Here is a 19,046-nt window from a genome sequence, read left to right as displayed (position 1 = left end):
TACCCGAGTATCTTCTCAGTAAAATCACTTTGTTTATGCATCCGTAGTCACACCTCCCTACATGCAGGGCCGTTTGAAGGAATTTGGGGGCCCCAAGCAAAATGGACATGGAGGCCCCCCCCCCCCCACCCCCAACTCTCCACCCCCCACACGCACGCAAAGCCTACAGGAACCACAGCATAGCCCTGACAGACATACTGACACGTACACAGACATACTGACACACAGACATAGTGACAGACATACTGACACACATACTAAGACACACATACTGACACACACAGATATACTGATACACACAGACATACATACTAAGACACACACACAGACACCCTGTCACACGCACACAGACAACTTGACAGACATACTGACACCCTGACAGACATACTCACACACAGACAGACACCTTGACAGACATACTCACACACAGACACACTGACAGACATACTGACACCCTGACAGACATACTCACACACAGACAGACACCTTGACAGACATACTCACACACAGACACACTGACAGACATACTGACACACTGACAGATATACACACAGAAATAGTGACATACAGTCCAGCTGTGTAAAATGAGGAATAGATCTAATGGGGCACAGGGCAGTGCTGAAATATAGCTGGAGGTTTTAATGACCGTAATTTCACCCATAACATAAAAATACATAATGTCATTGGAAGGCAATGCAAAATAATCACATCATGAAGCTATTGGAGCATCTATAAAACCTTATGCAAACATAAAATGGACATTGGACATTTGTAAATGATCTATAAATATGTATAACAATTGGTCTTTAAAGCCATATGTAAAGCCATCATCACATGCCTATGCAATGCACTGTATATAACAAACACACAGAAAAGCAGATCACTGTATAAAAAAACAATATCAATACATTGCAATATGAATTTTGTAGCCCAAGTCTTCACACCCTCCAAACTACTTAGCATTTACACTTTATAACTTTAACCAGGATGGGTAAAAATCTGTGCTCTAACCCTCCAGCCTACCTTATGGGTTCCCTGGGGTCCAGTGGCAGGCTGAGGAAGTTGGGAGTGTGAGGCTCCTGCACTCCATCTCCCTCCTGACGGCCTCCTCCTCCTCCATCCCACGCGGCTTCATTCCATCTGGGAGGAAGTGACTCACGGCAGTCACTTCCTCCCAGCCTGCTGCAGTAAAACAAGGGGGCCCGGTCGTGCTGTTAAAGGGCCACAGCGCCCGACCGGGCCCTCTTAGTATGTGGGCTCCCAATGCAGCTGCTGCACCGGCGGGCCCATGGGGAAAATATTTTTTTTTATGGACAGCGGGCATCCCTCCTCCCCCCCACCCCCCACCCCCCATCTTCTTCTCACCTCCCCTTCTCTGGCTGTGGCCGAGCTCCTCTTCCTCCTGTCAGTCCGTCCGGGTACCGCGCGGTACAGGAGATTCAGTTTCCTGTTCCTGGCCGGACTGAAAGGAAGTGAGCACTCAGTGTGCACTTCCTGTCAGTCCGGCCGGGAACAGGAAACTGAATCTCCTGTACCGCGCGGTACCTGGCCGGACTGACAGTGAGGAGGAAGAGGAGCTGAAGGGGAGGTGATGACGAGGAGTGCTGCAGCTGCCTGAGGCTCTCTATAGAGCGCTCAGGCGGCTGCAGCCTTATAGGAAGCGCCAGCTCGGGGCCCCAAGCAGTTGCTTGGTTTGCCTGTCGGGTAGCGACGGGCCTGCCTACATGTGACCTACACATTTCCTGTAAAGAGAGATGTAATGTTTAAACGTCCTTTATAGCACAGTCTGCTTAATTAAGAATGTCTTGCCTCCTGCTCGGTTAATGGCCTTCTAGACTCTGCGAAAGCTTGCTGTTTGTTCGTAACCCCTTAAGATTTCTATATTAAACATAATGTAATATTAATAAAATATAAAAAGGATTGAGAAATTACAAAATTTTGTTATTAATTTTTTTTGTTCTGCATGGCTTTTTTTTTTTTTGTCATTCTTTCTTTTATTGAGGCAAATATGAAGTATACAAAATAAAGAGTGGGAGATGCATGGGTAGTTCAACATAGGGGTATCACAGTAAAAGCATTGTCAAGTACATTTCCAGCTTATTGGTGCCTCATTTTTATGTTTTGTAGGTCGCTTAAAGAAACATGTTTTAAACGTAGTCATATACAATATTTTAACACGCTTGATAGACTTCAGGCTAACATGTCTAGGAGAGCGGTACTAGGAAGAGAGTGTAAGTCTATATGTCTTAAAAGTAATGCTAGCTAAGGTAGGTATTTAGTCATTACATGCTAGTGGTAACAGGCTAGTCAATTCAACAGGGATACAGGAGAGGAAAATAGCTCTATTACACAGCAATATCATCAGCAATATTTCACAGCTACAGGCTGCAGAAACTGGGCTGCTATATACCGTTATAGATGGCTTTAGCGATAAGTGGGGCTTCAGTGGAAAGGGGAACTGGGTCAGCATCGCCCACATCTCACACTAGAGCATTCTGCCCTCATCCTATGCCCATCCTGCCTATCAGGGTTCCATAGGGTGATTTAGTGAGGCATGGTTGGGTGCCTGAAAGTGAATATACGTTAAAACCACTATGAAAGCGGGGTACAATACACGTTTGTGGGGCACGAGTATATGATAAGAAAAAAGAACAGATAAATCGCCGGGTAGTCAGGCTTGTCAGTATGAAATCAGCAGGTGACAGGCTATCTGGGAACATGTCTAGTGGGCGTAATCAGGCGTTATCAGATTGTGAAAAGAATATTTTAAGAAGTGCAAACCAATTAAAAATGAAAAAACAATGCAGAGCACTTAAGAGTTCAATGTTGTATGCCTATCTCAAACCGTAAAATCAGAGAAGTACACCACCTAAAGTCCGTATGAATAGAGTGATGGGTAGCAGGCTAGCCCCCAGTTGTTACCGAAAGTCAGCCGCCTCCCCTAGTCGGCTTTCTCATGGTGCCTGCAAGTGGGGGATAGTTGAACTCGTCGGGTGTCCGTTAGGATAGACCAGGGCAGCGGTGCCATCTGTGCCAGTGCCAGGAGACAGTCCGTGGCTTCTTGCCCGTTCATCCAATGCCTTGTCTATGCGGTGATCGGAGTTCGCTTGGCAGTGGGTAGGTATCATGCCGGAAAGTACCTGTCTCCCAGACGTGAAACAGTGCTGCGTCCGGGTGCGACGTTGGAGGTGCTTTTCTGGGGTGGTCATCAGACATGACCGTGGCGGTCTTAGGTGCCGCTTGGCGTATCTGGTGGTCCAGCAGGGCTTTGGATGCGCTTGTCTGCCGTCAGTGTCTGACTGCCGCTGGGTAGTGCCTTCTGTGCGCCCCGGCTCCGGAGTCTCCGTAGTGGACCCGTGTTTGAGGTGCTGCGTTTTAATATACTGCTGGAGCCCTGGGATTGTCCGTTAGTTTGGTCACCTCTTGTGAAGGTACCTGTGCCCGGATCTGCACGGTCTGTTTCCCGGCTGCGTGTTTGCCTGCGGTTGTTCTGTCGGACGCCCGCCTGAAATATCTGCTGTGGGGCACCGTAGTAGCTTCGGCGGGTCGTCGGGCGGATCCATGAGGCCACTTTCCGGGCCGCTTGATGGCAGGGCATACCCCGCTTGCACAACAACTCATAGAAGGCCGAGCAGAGCCGATCAAGGGTCTCTATGGAGGCAGGCTTCAGGCTGCTGTTCGTGGTTTCTCTCTGTGGCTGCTGACGGGCGGCCATCTTGGATGCGTTCCGACAGCCTTTCGTCCGTTTATATATGTAAAGTTCAGCTCGATTGCTAACCGCGGTTATCCGCTTGTCTCACGGGGACCGGGATGACCCCCACTGGTCCAAAGGGGGGGGGTTAGGAGGTTAGCTGTGATTGCTGGAGTGTGCGGTGTCGGAAAGAGCGGCCGCCTCTCTCCGGCTCCCGTCCCTGCAGGCCTCAGATTATTCTTCCCGCTCAGAATGCCCAGACAGGCTCCCAAAGGGTATCCCCCGGGACCTCCGTTTACCCCCAGTCAGAGTAGCACACTTCGTGACGTCTTTGGGCTGTATAGCCGCCGTTTTTGTCCACTGTTTCGCTTGCCCGCCAGGAGCTCTTACCCCGTGCGACTGTCCGGCATGGCGGTCAGACTCCGCCCCCCTGCATGGCTTTTTAACTGTGAATGTCACAGTACTGTTAGCTATTACTGCAATAAAGTACACATATTTGTATTCAGCAATGTCTCATGAGTAAAATAGTGCCCCCAATGTACAGGTTATATGATGTTTTGGAAAGTTACAGGGTCAAATATAGCACATTATATTTTTCAGTTTATACATGTTGAAATTTGCCAGACTGGTTATGTTGCCAAATGGTAGCCCAGGAATGAAAATTACCCCCGTGATGGCATACCATTTGCAAAAGTAGACAACCCAAGGTATTACAAATGGGATATGTCCTGTCTTTTTTTTAGTAGCCACTTAGTCACAAACACTGGCCAAAGTTAGTGTTCATATTTGTTTGTGTGTGAAAAATGCAAAAAATTAAATTGAACGCTAATTTTGGCCAGTGTTTGTGACTTAGTGGCTACTAAAAAAGACTGAACATACCCCATTTGCAATAACTTTTGTTGTCTACTTTTGCAAATGGTATGCCATCATGGGGGTAATTCTCATTCCTGGGTTACCATACAGTCTCAAAGGCAACATAATCAATTGGGCAAATTTCAATGTGAAAAAAAAGGAAATTCAAGTCTTTTATATTTGACTCAAAAACGTTTTGAAAACCCAATAAAACCTGTACATGGAGGTGATGTTGTACTTGTGACACTTTTTTTTTTTTTTTTTTTTATTCTTTATTTTTGAGTGCATGAATAGACATAGCTGCTTACTCTGCCACAATAGCGTTCGCAAGCATAAACATATCACATTTGTTTTACATTTATCGCATTCAATCAGTGCACAATTTTTGTGTAGAACTGCATAAACAGAGCGTAGCTTTATAATGGTTATGTTTTATAGTTACATTTAATAGCTTAATCTGCGCTTTTTAAGATATTTATGCACGCTAAATAAATACAAGGTAACTGTGTGAACCATAGAGTGAAAGCACCGAGTTTAAAAGATGGTGATAGGCTAAAGAGACAGTGGAGAGACAAAACATAGTCAGAAGATACAGTGGTACCAGTGTGGGATATAGTTCAACGTTTATAATACATGCTAGGCCATCCGAGTATTTAACGTTTGTGTATAAGCCGGTTTAGACATATTTTGCAGGTAAAGTCATTGCTCAGTATGATACTGCTCATTGTAGCGGTTTTCTCTCCCCCTCACATTATGCTATATAACATGCTTGCGCCTCTGTATGCAGTGAGATGAGGTGTGCCGTGTTCGTGTTTTGTTAATGATGATAAATAACCGCTTTGGGGCATTAAATGATGTGGCAGCACTATGTTGCCTTGGTGCCCAGCCCCCCAGTATGCCCAAGCTGGCTAGAGTGGTGTTATGCCGCCACGTGGAGCAGTGGCGGGAGAGACTAGGTGGGTAATGCTTAGTGGGTGATGTTGGGTTGTAGGCAGCTAAATATGGGTGTTGGACTAAATGGAGTAAGACAGGTTTATCTACACATTATATTATAAAATAAAATAAAACTGTTGTCACTTGTGTGCCACTGGGTCTCTTAGATCTCAGGTGAAAGTCTCTGTCAGACGTGGCTTGCTTGACAGCCCGCTACTGTAGTTGGAGAGTCAACCGATACCTTGGCTGGGCGCTCCGCTTCCATGTGTGTACTGTCCAGCAACTAATGTCCCGTACATGCTCAGGGACTCTTCGTCCCGCACCGTATCATGGCTTAAAGGAATAGTCCGCCGCTTCTGGACCAGTTGCTGGTGTGCTGATTGCGAGGTATTGGAGCGGTGTGGCCTCTCGGGTCTACACAGTGCTGCCGCCCTCAGGGGGCTTTGCATGGCCCTACCGCAGGCCTGCCGGCGTTGTGACAGGCGTCGTCTGTGTTGGCTGTGAGGGGATGTAGGCAGTGGTGTATCCTGGTTTTGTGCTGCCCTAGGCAGGACAAAACTCAGGCGCCCCCCCTCCCCCCCCCACCCAACCTTTCCCCCCGCCCCGCATTCTAAATACACACACACACACACACACATTCACTGACAGATACGCATACACTAGCTAACAGAAACACACACTCGCTAACAGAAACACACACACACTAACAGACACACTCACACTCAGTAACAGACACACACTCACTAGCAGACACACACACTAACATAAACACACACTCACTAACATAAACACACACTCACTAACATAAACACACACTCACTAACATAAACACACACTCACTAACATAAACACACACTCACTAACATAAACACACACTCACTAACATAAACACACACTCACTAACATAAACACACACACAGTCAGACACACACACACACAGACACTAACAGACACACACAGACACTAACAGACACACACAGACACTAACAGACACACAGACACTAACAGACACACAGACACTAACAGACAGACACACACTCACCCACCCACATTAACACATTTTTTTAATTTATTTTTAACACATTTTTTTTATTTATTATTAACATGGTTTTTTTTTACATTTATTTTTAACACATTTTTTTAATTTATTTTTAACACATTTTTTTTATTTATTTTTAACACTTTTTTTTTATTTATTATTAACATGTTTTTTTTTTACATTTATTTTTAACACATTTTTTTTAAAATTTAACACCCCCCTCCCCCAGCCTCCTTACCTTTGGGAATGGTGGGGGGGTGGGGGGTGTCTGTACCTCCCTGGTGGTCCAGTGGCTGCTGGGCCATCGGGCGACACTGCCTGGCGGGCGGGCGGCTGGCCGGCGAGGGAGCACTTCCCCTGAGCTGTCTGCTCAGCTCCCTCGCCGGCCTCAGAGTGAGGCTGGGAGCCGGAATATGACGTCATATTCCGGCTCCCAGCCTCACTCTGCGGCTGGCGAGGGAGCTGAGCAGACAGCTCAGGGGAAGTGCTCCCTCGCCGGCCGCCCGCCCGATCGCCCAACAGCCCGCCGGCATGTCTGTTAGCCGCAAGGCTAACAAGACATTTGCCTTGGGCATTTGGGGGCGGCTTTTTTTGCCGCCCCCTGGAAAATGCCGCCCAAGGCAAATGCCTTGTTTGCCTCGCGGCTAATACGCCCCTGGATGTAGGGCTCTCCCGGAGTGGGGTGCTGCGCTTCATGTGGGTGACCGGTACTCCTGCATATCCGAGGGGTAAGTTTTCCTGCTTTTTGCCTTTCGCTTTCGTTTCGCTGCGTGTACTGGTTTGCTGTTCCCCCGTCTCTTCCGCCATTTTCGTGCCTGCCCTGGAGTTGGTGCCGAGGTACAGTATTGCGACCCCGAAGGCAGATGTCGTGCCAGGGCTCCTTGATGGGAGTTGACCTCCGGCTGTTGCGGGTGGCAGGCTAGCTTGTGTCTGTGGGCGCTGTGTGTTGCCAGCACTGTGTTGTTGCCGGCCCTCTTAGTGCCGTTAGGGCGCGTGGCGTCCGCCATCTTGATTAAGGGGTATAGGCCGCAGATTGTGGTGGTAACGCTGCTGGGCCTCGGATGACCTGCCTCAGAGTTTGGACCGGGATCACCCCCGCCGGTCCAGGGGGGGGGGGGGGGGGGAAGGAGGGAGAAATAGGGCCAGGTCTTCACCGATCTGGGCGTCTGGCAGAGTGCTGCTGGGCGGGATAGCAGGGCAGTGGCCGTCTGCCCCGCTCACTGCCGGAGAAGGCCCCCTCAGGTGCAGAGAAGATTTCCCCTCCAGGGGACTGGAGCTCGAAGAGTCAGCCTCGCCCTGGATACAGTGCCCTCCGTGCGCTGAGTGCTCATGCTGTCGGTCTGAAAACTCGTTAAAAATCATGCTTTTAAGGGTTTAGAGAGTGTAAACTGGCAGGAGCTGCTCGTACTTGCGACCGTCCAGCTCGGCGGTCCGGCCCCGCCCCGCCCCCGTGACACTTTTTTCAACACAAATATAACAACAATATCATCAGTGAAAGTACAGTTTGTGTGTGAAAAATGCAAACGAAGGCATTTTCACTGACTATATCATCATTGTGATATGTTTTACTGTTTTTAAACACTAATATTTGTGTTTAGTGAAGTCTCCCGAGTACAACAGTACCCCCCATGTACAGGTTTTATGGTGTCCTGGAAAGTTACAGGGTTAAATATAGGTCATGCGAGCCAAATTCTCTGGACTTTCTGCCTGGGTTGTCGGGCAGGTCCCTCAGATTGTAATTAATAAAACAAATTAATTATATAAAAATATTATATAAATATTTGTAGTATTTAAATATGTATGTATACGTGTGTGTGTGTGTGTGTGTGTATATATTAATATCAAAATACAGTAAGTACAAATTAAAACCAGTATATCATTTAAAACATTTTTTTTTACATTTTATTAAAAAAAATTCAATTTATTTATTGATTACTTTTAATGAGTGTGTGTGTGTGTGTATGTGTATGTATGTATGTATATATATATATATATATATATATATATATATATATATATACATATACATATACATATACAATAAATACACAAGATCCAGCGCACTCTTAACCACTTACTTGGGAAAAAATTCCATCTGAGGCTCGTACTGCAGAGAGCCTCAGATGGAATTTTTTCCCAAGTAAGTGGTTAATCTCATAAGAGCAGACATTAGACTGTGAGAGTAGGACCTGCCAAAGATGGGGTACATTGACGTTGTGGCAGGCTTATGCAATGTATGATCATATAATGTAACTAAATCCCCATTTTTTTTTTGCCTAGATTAGGTGTTTTTGAAAAAAAAAAAAACTTTTACAAACTAATAAAATCTGTCAACATTGAAGTTGCTGTTTAGTAGATAGGAGAGTGCGCTGGATCTTGTGTATTTATTGTATAATATGGCCCCCAGCAGCACCCCATTTAAGCATGTTTAGGTGAGTGCAACCATCCCCCCATGTTTCATATATATATATATATATAGCCGAATAATACACAAAAAACTAAAATAAATTATCTGTGTGTATGTGAACCCCACTAACTGCGTGGGGTTTTATTTATACACAGTTAGTGGGGTTCACACACACACAGTTTATTTATTTTAGTTTTTTGTGTTTTCTGTGTATTATTCGGCTTAATAAAGATTATACTAAAAGTATGAGATTTTAATTTTAGGAGGTTGTTTTAGGTGAAGTGTGGGTTTTACCTGTTCTCAAGGAGTAGGTTCTCCCACACCATTTCTTTGTTATTTTAACTTTATAAACTCTTTTGCAGGCATTAGAGGGACAGCCTGAGAGCTCAGGCAGTCCCCATGTAGGCACTGCATATTCCGGCCATGTTATCTCGAGGACCCCACGATCACATGGCCGGGGAGGGCTGGATTGGGCAGTGGGGGTCTGCCTGAGCGCTCAGGCAGACCTCAGGATCGCGACCGCCGGTGTGGGATTGGCAGGGACCCGGGAAGTCCCCTGGATGGCGGGGACGTTCTATGCTGCTCTCCGGCGTTTAGAGCCGCCCCAAAAAGGACGGCATAGAACGCCCGCCGTCTTTAAGGGGTTAAAGGTCATTTAACTGAGCAGGAGATAAACATTTCTAAACACACTATGCTGATTTAAAAATTTTAAACAGTTTTTTTCATGCAAGCTGTGTGAGATTCAGCCAGGGCAGATGAGGTCAGGGCAGCATAAACAGAAACAAAAGTGATTTCATGCCTAAATAACAGAGAATTGAGCCGTGAAACTGCTGGTGCATGATCCATACACTGAAACTGCTCCAATAAGCTTAAGTTGGTGCTCAGAATATGCTATTTGATAAGTAGTACAACAGAAAAGCATATTCAACTAAAAGGATTTTCTCTAATGTATTGAGCTTGGTTAATTCAGTCAAAATGCAAAACCATTTACCGTATATACTCGAATATAAGCAGAGGCCCCTAATTTTACCCCAAAAAACTGGGAAAACTTATTGACTTGAGTATAGCACTAGGGTGGAAAATGCAGCAGCTATTGGTAAATTTCTAAATAAAATTAGATCCTAAAAAAATTATGTTAATTGAATATTTATTTACGGTGTGTATGAATGCAGTGTGTGTGTGTGTGTGTGTGTATGAATGCAGTGTGTGTTTGTGTATGTGTTGGTGGGCATTTTGATTATTTTTATTTTATAAATATTATTTTATTTTATTAATATTTATTTTTTTTGTCCCCCCTCCCTGCTTGATACATGGCAGGGAGGGGGGCTCTCCTTCCCTGGTGGTCCAGTGGCATTGGCAGTTCAGTGGGGGTGAGGGGGCTGGCAGAGCTGTTACTTACCTCTCCTGCAGCTGCTGTCAGCTCCCTCCTCCTCCGCGCTGGTCCGGTCAGCTCCCCTGTCAGCTCACAGTGTAAGTCTCACGAGAGCCGCACTATGACCCCGCGGCTCTCGCGAGACTTACACTGGGAGCTGACAGAGGTGCTGAACGGACCGGCGTGGAGGAGAAGGGAGCGGACAGGAGCTGCAGGAGAGGTAAGTAAACGCTCTGCAGCCCCCACAGCCCCCAGTCTGTATTATGGCAATGTAAATTGCCATAATACAGACACTGACTCGAGTATAAGCCGAGTTGGGGTTTTTCAGCACAAAAAATGTGCTGAAAAACTCTGCTTATACTCGAGTATATACGGTATATTAAGTATCCAGTGGCACTTGATTTTTAGTTTTGGAGACTGACTTTCTCAGGAAATACCACCTTCACATTGTTTACTGTGGACATCCATTTTATCACAGACCTTATTGGCTCTTGTGTTCCGTTGATTTAGTTGACTCAACCAGGAATGCAGATTTATAGCAAAGATTAACATTTTAATCGTAGAAAAAAAGGAAGCAGATGGAGTCCCCAATTAAGGAAGGAAATTATCATTGTGCTGTACTCGCTGATAGGAAAGAAACCAGAACAAAATCAATGGATCTTTGAATAACTTCACATATGACTTGGGATACAACTTTCTGTCATTGTAACGTCTTTGGTTTTTGATAGTAAATATATTCCAAAACTGCAATTAAAAGGAACCAGAGTCTGTGTTTGGTTTATAAATCCTTGTAGGTTTAACCTTTTGGCAGTATTGCCTTATCTTGCTTATATTTATATCCATTTTCTTATTTACCTGGGAACTTGTGCAGGAAGATATTTCATAAACATATTAGATTATACATGGTAGATGACGGGTACAGTGGATGTATCTGGGTAGATGACGGGTACAGTGGATGTATCTGGGTAGATGACGGGTGCAGTGGATGTATCTGGGGAGATGACGGGTGCAGTGGATGTATCTGGGGAGATGACTGGTGCAGTGGATGTATCTGGGGAGATGACTGGTGCAGTGGATGTATCTGGGGAGATGACTGGTGCAGTGGATGTATCTGGGGAGATGACGGGCGCAGTGGATGTATCTGGGGAGATGACGGGCGCAGTGGATGTATCTGGGGAGATGACGGGCGCAGTGGATGTATCTGGGGAGATGACGGGCGCAGTGGATGTATCTGGGGAGATGACGGGTGCAGTGGATGTATCTGGGTAGATGACGGGTGCAGTGGATGTATCTGGGTAGATGACGGGTACAGTGGATGTATCTGGGTAGATGACGGGTGCAGTGGATGTATCTGGGTAGATGACTGGTGCAGTGGATGTATCTGGGTAGATGACGGGTGCAGTGGATGTATCTGGGTAGATGACGGGTGCAGTGGATGTATCTGGGTAGATGACGGGTGCAGTGGATGTATCTGGGTAGATGACGGGTGCAGTGGATGTATCTGGGGAGATGACGGGTACAGTGGATGTATCTGGGGAGATGACGGGTGCAGTGGATGTATCTGGGGAGATGACTGGTGCAGTGGATGTATCTGGGGAGATGACTGGTGCAGTGGATGTATCTGGGGAGATGACGGGCGCAGTGGGTGTATCTGGGGAGATGACGGGCGCAGTGGGTGTATCTGGGGAGATGACGGGCGCAGTGGGTGTATCTGGGGAGATGACGGGCGCAGTGGGTGTATCTGGGGAGATGACGGGCGCAGTGGGTGTATCTGGGGAGATGACGGGCGCAGTGGGTGTATCTGGGGAGATGACGGGCGCAGTGGGTGTATCTGGGGAGATGACGGGCGCAGTGGGTGTATCTGGGGAGATGACGGGCGCAGTGGGTGTATCTGGGGAGATGACGGGCGCAGTGGGTGTATCTGGGGAGATGACGGGCGCAGTGGGTGTATCTGGGGAGATGACGGGCGCAGTGGGTGTATCTGGGGAGATGACGGGCGCAGTGGGTGTATCTGGGGAGATGACGGGCGCAGTGGGTGTATCTGGGGAGATGACGGGCGCAGTGGGTGTATCTGGGGAGATGACGGGCGCAGTGGGTGTATCTGGGGAGATGACGGGCGCAGTGGGTGTATCTGGGGAGATGACGGGCGCAGTGGGTGTATCTGGGGAGATGACGGGCGCAGTGGGTGTATCTGGGGAGATGACGGGCGCAGTGGATGTATCTGGGGAGATGACTGGTGCAGTGGATGTATCTGGGGAGATGACTGGTGCAGTGGATGTATCTGGGGAGATGACGGGCGCAGTGGGTGTATCTGGGGAGATGACGGGCGCAGTGGGTGTATCTGGGGAGATGACGGGCGCAGTGGGTGTATCTGGGGAGATGACGGGCGCAGTGGGTGTATCTGGGGAGATGACGGGTGCAGTGGGTGTATCTGGGGAGATGACGGGTGCAGATAAAGTGGGTGTGTAGGGGATTTCTGAGGCACAGTTTGTTGTAATAAAGTGTCACTCTCTGTAATGGCAATGAATTCTTCTAAAGATAAGGGCAATAAATACAAACTGGATTATTTGCTGTAGTGAATTGTGAGAAATGTAAATTTCCACTTATTTATTTTTTACCAAAATTGCTAAAATGGAAAATCCTAGAAGCCATAAACATCAGCAAGGTTATTTGCTAAACTCTGAATGGCAAAATATAAGGCTAAAATAGCTCGTCTGACTAAAGCTGTGTTGGGGAATTCTTCTGAATTCCTGACAGTTAACACTTGGTGAAGTATTATTTTTTTTTATATATTGTTCTGATTTTACCATTGTATTCTCTGTTCCTCATCTGGTACATTATTTGCCAAGGCCTATCGAAATTGGACCAATTGTTACTTAAGATGCATTAAAAAGAATGCTGCCAAATGAGTGCTTAAAGTGACACTGTCACCATCTGGGATATTTTGCAAATACCCATAACTGTGACTGCTTCTCTGGGTGGCTGTTGAGTGCAGGGGAAGGTGAGTTTTACTTACCTGAACCTCTGCCTTCTTGGCCTTTGCTATAGTCATCCTTGCGCTTCAGCAACCAGGAGCTGATGTCAGTGCCGTACTCTCACACATACGCTAGAGTGCAACACTGCAGTCTATGGAAGAACCCGCAAGAGGGCATGATCCCTCAAAAACAAAGCCTTTCCCGCTAGCCACTTCTAGTGATGGCTGGGAAAAATGACAAAACTTGACAGTGGAAGCTCCCCTTTTGTCAAGTGTAAGGAATACACGAAGACAAAGTATATGTTTTTGTACATCTTTTGACTGCATTGGAATTTTGTCTATTAAATATTTGTTTTTTTTGGGTAGGGGGCCAGAGCTGTTTTTTTAACTTCTTAAGTCACATCTTTATTTTAGAGTATAGGTGAGAATGTTAGAATTTGATTCTAGTCCTACATTTATTTTTCTTTCACATAGTATATTATAGTTTTGGTTAAATATACCATGGTAAATTATATATAATATAAATGGCGTAAGTAGTATATGTAATTATTTATTTTTGCTTTTGCAGCACCTATTAAAACTTTTCCTTCCTTTTCCAGGGTCATGATTGTTACCCAATGCTTTTCACCTATGATGATGCTCAGGGGAGCCTGAGTTTTGGGGGGAAATTAGATGTCCCCAAACAGAGCTCACAGAAGGGACTGACTGCACGAGAGAGATTCCAAAATCTGGATAAGAAAGCCAGCTCTGATACCAACAATGCCTCCATGGATTCACTGCACAAGAACAGCATCAGGTAGAGATACGTGAAAGACTAGCACTGACCAGCAGGAGGCACAAAGGATGATGGATTAGGAAAACATATTTTGCAGTAGACAAAATAAACAATGTCCACTTGTGCAATTTAAAATAAATACCACTTTGCACGAATAAAACAACAATCTTTGCATAGACTTGAGTTGTGGTTTTATAGATGTATTCTATTTTGGATTTATTCGGTTAATGTATAGCACCCTCTTTAGTAGGTTCTTTTTTTTATATATTTTTTTTCTCGTGTGTTAAAGTCTCACTATTGGCACACAGACCATTTCATCTGGTTTTGGAGATACCGCAATATTTACATTGCTTAGCTAAACATTCCCAGGCAGCCACTATATGGTGGAGAATTAGACTTGGTTATTTGATGTTCGATGTGCTCATGTATTCAGTGAGGGCATTGAACTTTCAATGCAAGGATTTGATTGAAGAAGTGCTTCTCATCCACAATGCCTCTCTATGAGAAGCATTTGATTGGAAGAAAAGTTTAATAAACATGAAGATGAAATTGGAGGTAGGCCAGACAGGACTGATTCTTTGTGCCAGAAAAAAAAGGTTAATTATTGTAATTTTTTGTTTTATTTAAACCTGTAAGGGGAAATATGGGGGTCACAACTATGCAAACAGATGCTTAAAATTACAAATAAATTATAAGTTTCCCTTTAAGTAATTCATATTAATTATGTCATCTTCACAGTCAAATCTCTGTGCTGAGTGGAGGCAAAGTAAAATGTTCCAAATTCTGCACCACTGGAATGGATGGAGGAATGTGTATCTGGGACATTAAGGTGTGTAATAACCTTTTAATATGTTGAATATTCTTGTTCCACCTGGAATAGTAATGAACAATGCATACAGAGTTTTATCGACTAAACTGGTAATTGTGGAGAATTGATAACTTTAAAGTCTAAACTACTGACCAGGAATATAGTAGAGCTTGGAGGCTTTCTTTTGTTCTTAATTGATTTTGACCAAAAATGTACAATTTAGAGTTAGAAGATGAAATCAAAGTGGTTATTCACTGCCATATAAATACTATTTAAAAAAAGTTTTTTTTATAAAGGTTTCGGACTATGCAGTTTGACACTATACAGTTGAACAGTGTGACATTTTTAAATCAATACATTTTACACTGGGACAGCAAAGGCCCTTTATTAAAACACTGTAGCTAAACAATACACTTTTCAGATAACGATTTGATAAACACACAATCCTATGCATATATTTGTGGAAAATATAAGGAACATCATTTGGTCTTTGATCTTAGGGTCTTTCAGTGTAAGCTAATGTATTGCTAGAACACCTTGCTTGGTTTGTGTATGCTGGGTATGCAGAAGTGTGTGCGTGTACCAATTAGTGAGTGGCACAGTGCCACCAGTGACAGGGAGGGGGGGAGGGGGGGTAGAGACAATTAAGCTCTATCCATGTATAAAGCCATTGCATGCTTATACCCCAATATTAAAGGAACACTCCAGGCACCAATGCAACTTTAATGCATTTGATAGAGTTTGGCCTCATTAATATGCTGGTTTTGGGGGTTTTTGAATGCTCGTTCCAGTTTTTGCACACAACAAAAATGTCTGACTACTTCATTGAGAAGTAAAATCTGCAGTAAAATGATTTAGATGATACTGCTATTACACAGAGAGAACACCATAATGTAAAGTTCAAGAAATACAATATATATATATATATATATACATACATACATACATACATACATACATACATACATACATACATACATACATACATACACACGTATTGGGACACCTGGCCATTACACTAACAGGGACTTTTGTGACATTGCGTTCTAAATACGTTAATGTGCATGGTCCTCCCTTTGCAGCTATAACCGCTTCCACTCTTCTGGGAAGGCTTTCCACAATTTGGAGTGCTTCTGTGGGATTTTTTGCCCATTCTTCCAGTAGAGCATTTGTGAGGTCAGGCATTGATGTTGGACGAGAAGGCCTGGCTCACAATCTCTCTTCCAATTAATTCAAAAGGTGTTAGATGGAATTGAGATCAGGGTTCTGTGCAGGCTGGTCAAGTTCTTCAACACCAAACTCATCCAACCATGTCTTTATGGACCTTGCATTGTGCCCTGGGCACAGCCATGCTGGAATGGAAAAGGGCCTTCCCCTAACTGTTCCCACAAAGCTGGAAGCCTAGAATTGTTCAAAATGTCTTGGTATGCTGAATCTTCAAGACTTCCCTTCACTGGAAGAAAGGGGCCTGGCCCAACCACTGAAAAACAGCTCCATACTGTTTCCCCCCTTCCACCAAAATTTACAGTTGGCACAATGCAGTCAGGCAGGTAACATTCTCCCCCTGCATCTGCAAAACTCTCCCATCAGAGTGATTAATCACTTCACAGAACACGTTTCCACTGCTACAAGTTGTACATGGTGATGTGAGGCTTGCATGCAGCTGCTCAGCTATGGAAACCCTTTCCATGAAACTCCCTTTGCACAGTTTTTGTGCTGAAAGGCCAGTGCAAGTTTGGAACTCTTCAGCTATGGAATCAGCAGAGTGTTGGCAAATTGTACGCACTTTGCTTGTCACACCTCAGCACAGTCTGGTACTTTACGTGGTCTTCCACTTCATGGCAGAATTGCTGCTGTTTCTAAATGCTTCCACTTTCCAATAATACTACTTACAGTTGACCGTGGAATATCTAGCAGGCATGAAATTGCAAAGGTGGCACTCTTACAGTACCATGCTTACTCTTCAAGATGACCAATTTTTTTCCCAAATGTTTGTAAATGCAGACTGCATAGCTAGATGCTTGATTTTATACACATGTGACAATGGATTTGAGCGGTCCGATTGAAACACCTGAATTCAATCATTAATAGATGTGTCCAAATACATTTGTCCATCTAATGTATGTACCAGTTATAATAATTAAAGACACAGGTGTTCACCAAATTATGGAAAAACACTCCAAGACTGTTTTCCGTTTGGATTTTGTACATTAAAATGTGAAATTACCTTTGAATTTCCTGACAATTGGCAGTTTAGTAAATAAACCAGTTCAATGGCAAATTCTTCCGCTTCTTTGTAGTATGTAAATGTGAATTGATCAGGTATTCTAACATAGTTTCTGCTTACTCCACAGAGTCTGGAATCTGCACTGAAAGATTTGAAGATAAAGTGATCAGAAAATTAAATTTAAAACCTATACAAATAATTTTGCCAGTCTGCTTCAATGTAAATGTCTATACTCAAAGCTTTAATACATGTTAGTCTGAGCTTTTAAAGGTCAGATTTCATATTGCGATGCAAATGATATGCTTTACGCAGCCTTAATGAGAAAACAAAGTATGCTGGTCATAAGTTTATTTCACTTTATCAAATTGATTAAAGTTTTAGAATTTTTATAACTAATCCTGCATGTGAATTTTTTATTTTATCTTGCTGCATAATTTCTTTGGTTAGAAAATGATAAGTCCATTATGAGTACATATTTTATACTATCCAACCTAGTGAACAAAACTGTCTAGCCCTGCTTGGCCATGGTTGAACTGAATGGTGATGAGATGTATAGGAGCAACTGCTCTAAACCTCTGGTACCCCAAACTTAGTTGATACTTCTACTGCACAAATGAGGCTGGCTGGGGTGGAAAGGCTAAAAGAAAAACAAAAAGGGGGTATGAATGATAAAGAAAGAAAAGCTAAGGCAGAGAGGGAAACACATGAAGAGAAGGAAAGGTTTAATTGGTTAAGGAGAAAGTGGAGAGGATAAAGAAAAACACCAGATCGTGTGTAAAAGGAACACTATATAAAAGTAAAGTCCACAAGAGGAAAGTGTGGGCTGCTGTAATGGTGGAAAGAAGGTGGAAAGAAAGAGGAAGCAGACCACAAGACAAACAGTCTGGGAGAGAGATTGGCACCAAACCATAAAATAAACCCCGATGGAAAATAAGATAACACAGCAAACGGGTAAATAATCTCTAATATATACTGTCTGTGGAAAGGGAACAGCAAATATAATGATCTTGAAGAGCAGAAAGCCAAAAATCTAACAAAGCTCGCTCCCTAAATTGCTTTCAAAGGTAAAGAATTAGGGAGATAGGAGGGGAAAAAACAAAAAAGTTATTTCCATGGCAATAATTACCCTAAAGGGTTAAAAGCCTTCTCTCAATAAAAAGCAAAGCTCAAATAAGGAAAAGGAAAAGAAAGGCAAGAGAAAAAGTAAAGACATACCAAAGATAGATACTTTTCTGCAATTTTGTAAGACTAATTTGAAGACCAAAAATACTCCAAGATTGGATTAAAAGAAGCCCAGAACTCCCTCTACCGCATGAGATATAGATTTAAAAGACCAGAACTTACACATACTTTTATTTTATTTTTATTTATATTTTGGTTTCTAATATAGGCCTTTGGATCTCACTGGTATATTCTATATAAAAATATGGCAACAAAAAAAAGCAGTAACAAAAGAAGACCAAGATAAACCAAAGGATCAAGAAATAAAAGGCTCCCATGATTCTTTTCACCAAATGTAACCCAAGATGTGGAAAGAAAATAGCACTAGATGAAACAAATCCAACAACTGAAGAAATCTAATATAAATTTGTCCCCTCTAATGATGAAGTAGACTCTTCTATTACACAAGACTTCTTACAAGAATGCTTTGACAAATCATTACTTCAAATAAAAAAAGCTCAAAACAGCTGCAACAAGAGATACCAATAAAGAAAATGTAAACATAATTAAAGTAAAGATGCAAGCAATGAATACAGAACAAAATTCTATTTAAAGAAACAAAAAATAGATGTTGCCTTTCTACAGGAAACACACTGGAGTAAAGGGGATAGCAATTGGTTCACAGGAAAAGATTTCCTCGTTATTCCGTATGCTTCAAATAAAGAAAAAGAGCAAAGAGGTGTAGCCATTATGATCGCAAAATCGATCAATTTTGAAATATTTATCAAGTCTGGGATGACACATAAG

At 43.7% G+C, this 19,046-nt stretch overlaps 1 protein-coding gene across 1 annotated transcript in view; it reads left to right on the top strand.

Annotated features, from left to right (window-relative positions):
• Positions 1-17,474, top strand: part of ARPC1B (actin related protein 2/3 complex subunit 1B) — a 41,811-nt gene extending 24,337 nt beyond the window's left edge. Inside the window, exons 8-10 of the mRNA XM_063430263.1 lie at positions 13,868-14,064; positions 14,782-14,872; positions 17,206-17,474. Of these exons, the coding sequence (XP_063286333.1) occupies positions 13,868-14,064; positions 14,782-14,872; positions 17,206-17,244 (327 nt within the window). The 3' untranslated portion in view covers positions 17,245-17,474. The remainder of the gene's footprint in view (positions 1-13,867; positions 14,065-14,781; positions 14,873-17,205) is intronic.
• The last annotated feature ends 1,572 nt before the right edge of the window (positions 17,475-19,046 follow it).

This window comes from Pelobates fuscus, chromosome 8 (assembly GCF_036172605.1).
Source record: "Pelobates fuscus isolate aPelFus1 chromosome 8, aPelFus1.pri, whole genome shotgun sequence".
In the NCBI taxonomy this organism is placed as follows: Eukaryota; Metazoa; Chordata; class Amphibia; order Anura; family Pelobatidae; genus Pelobates; species Pelobates fuscus.
The sequence above is the reverse complement of the archived record's forward strand: the minus strand, read 5'-3'. Positions and strand labels throughout refer to the sequence as shown.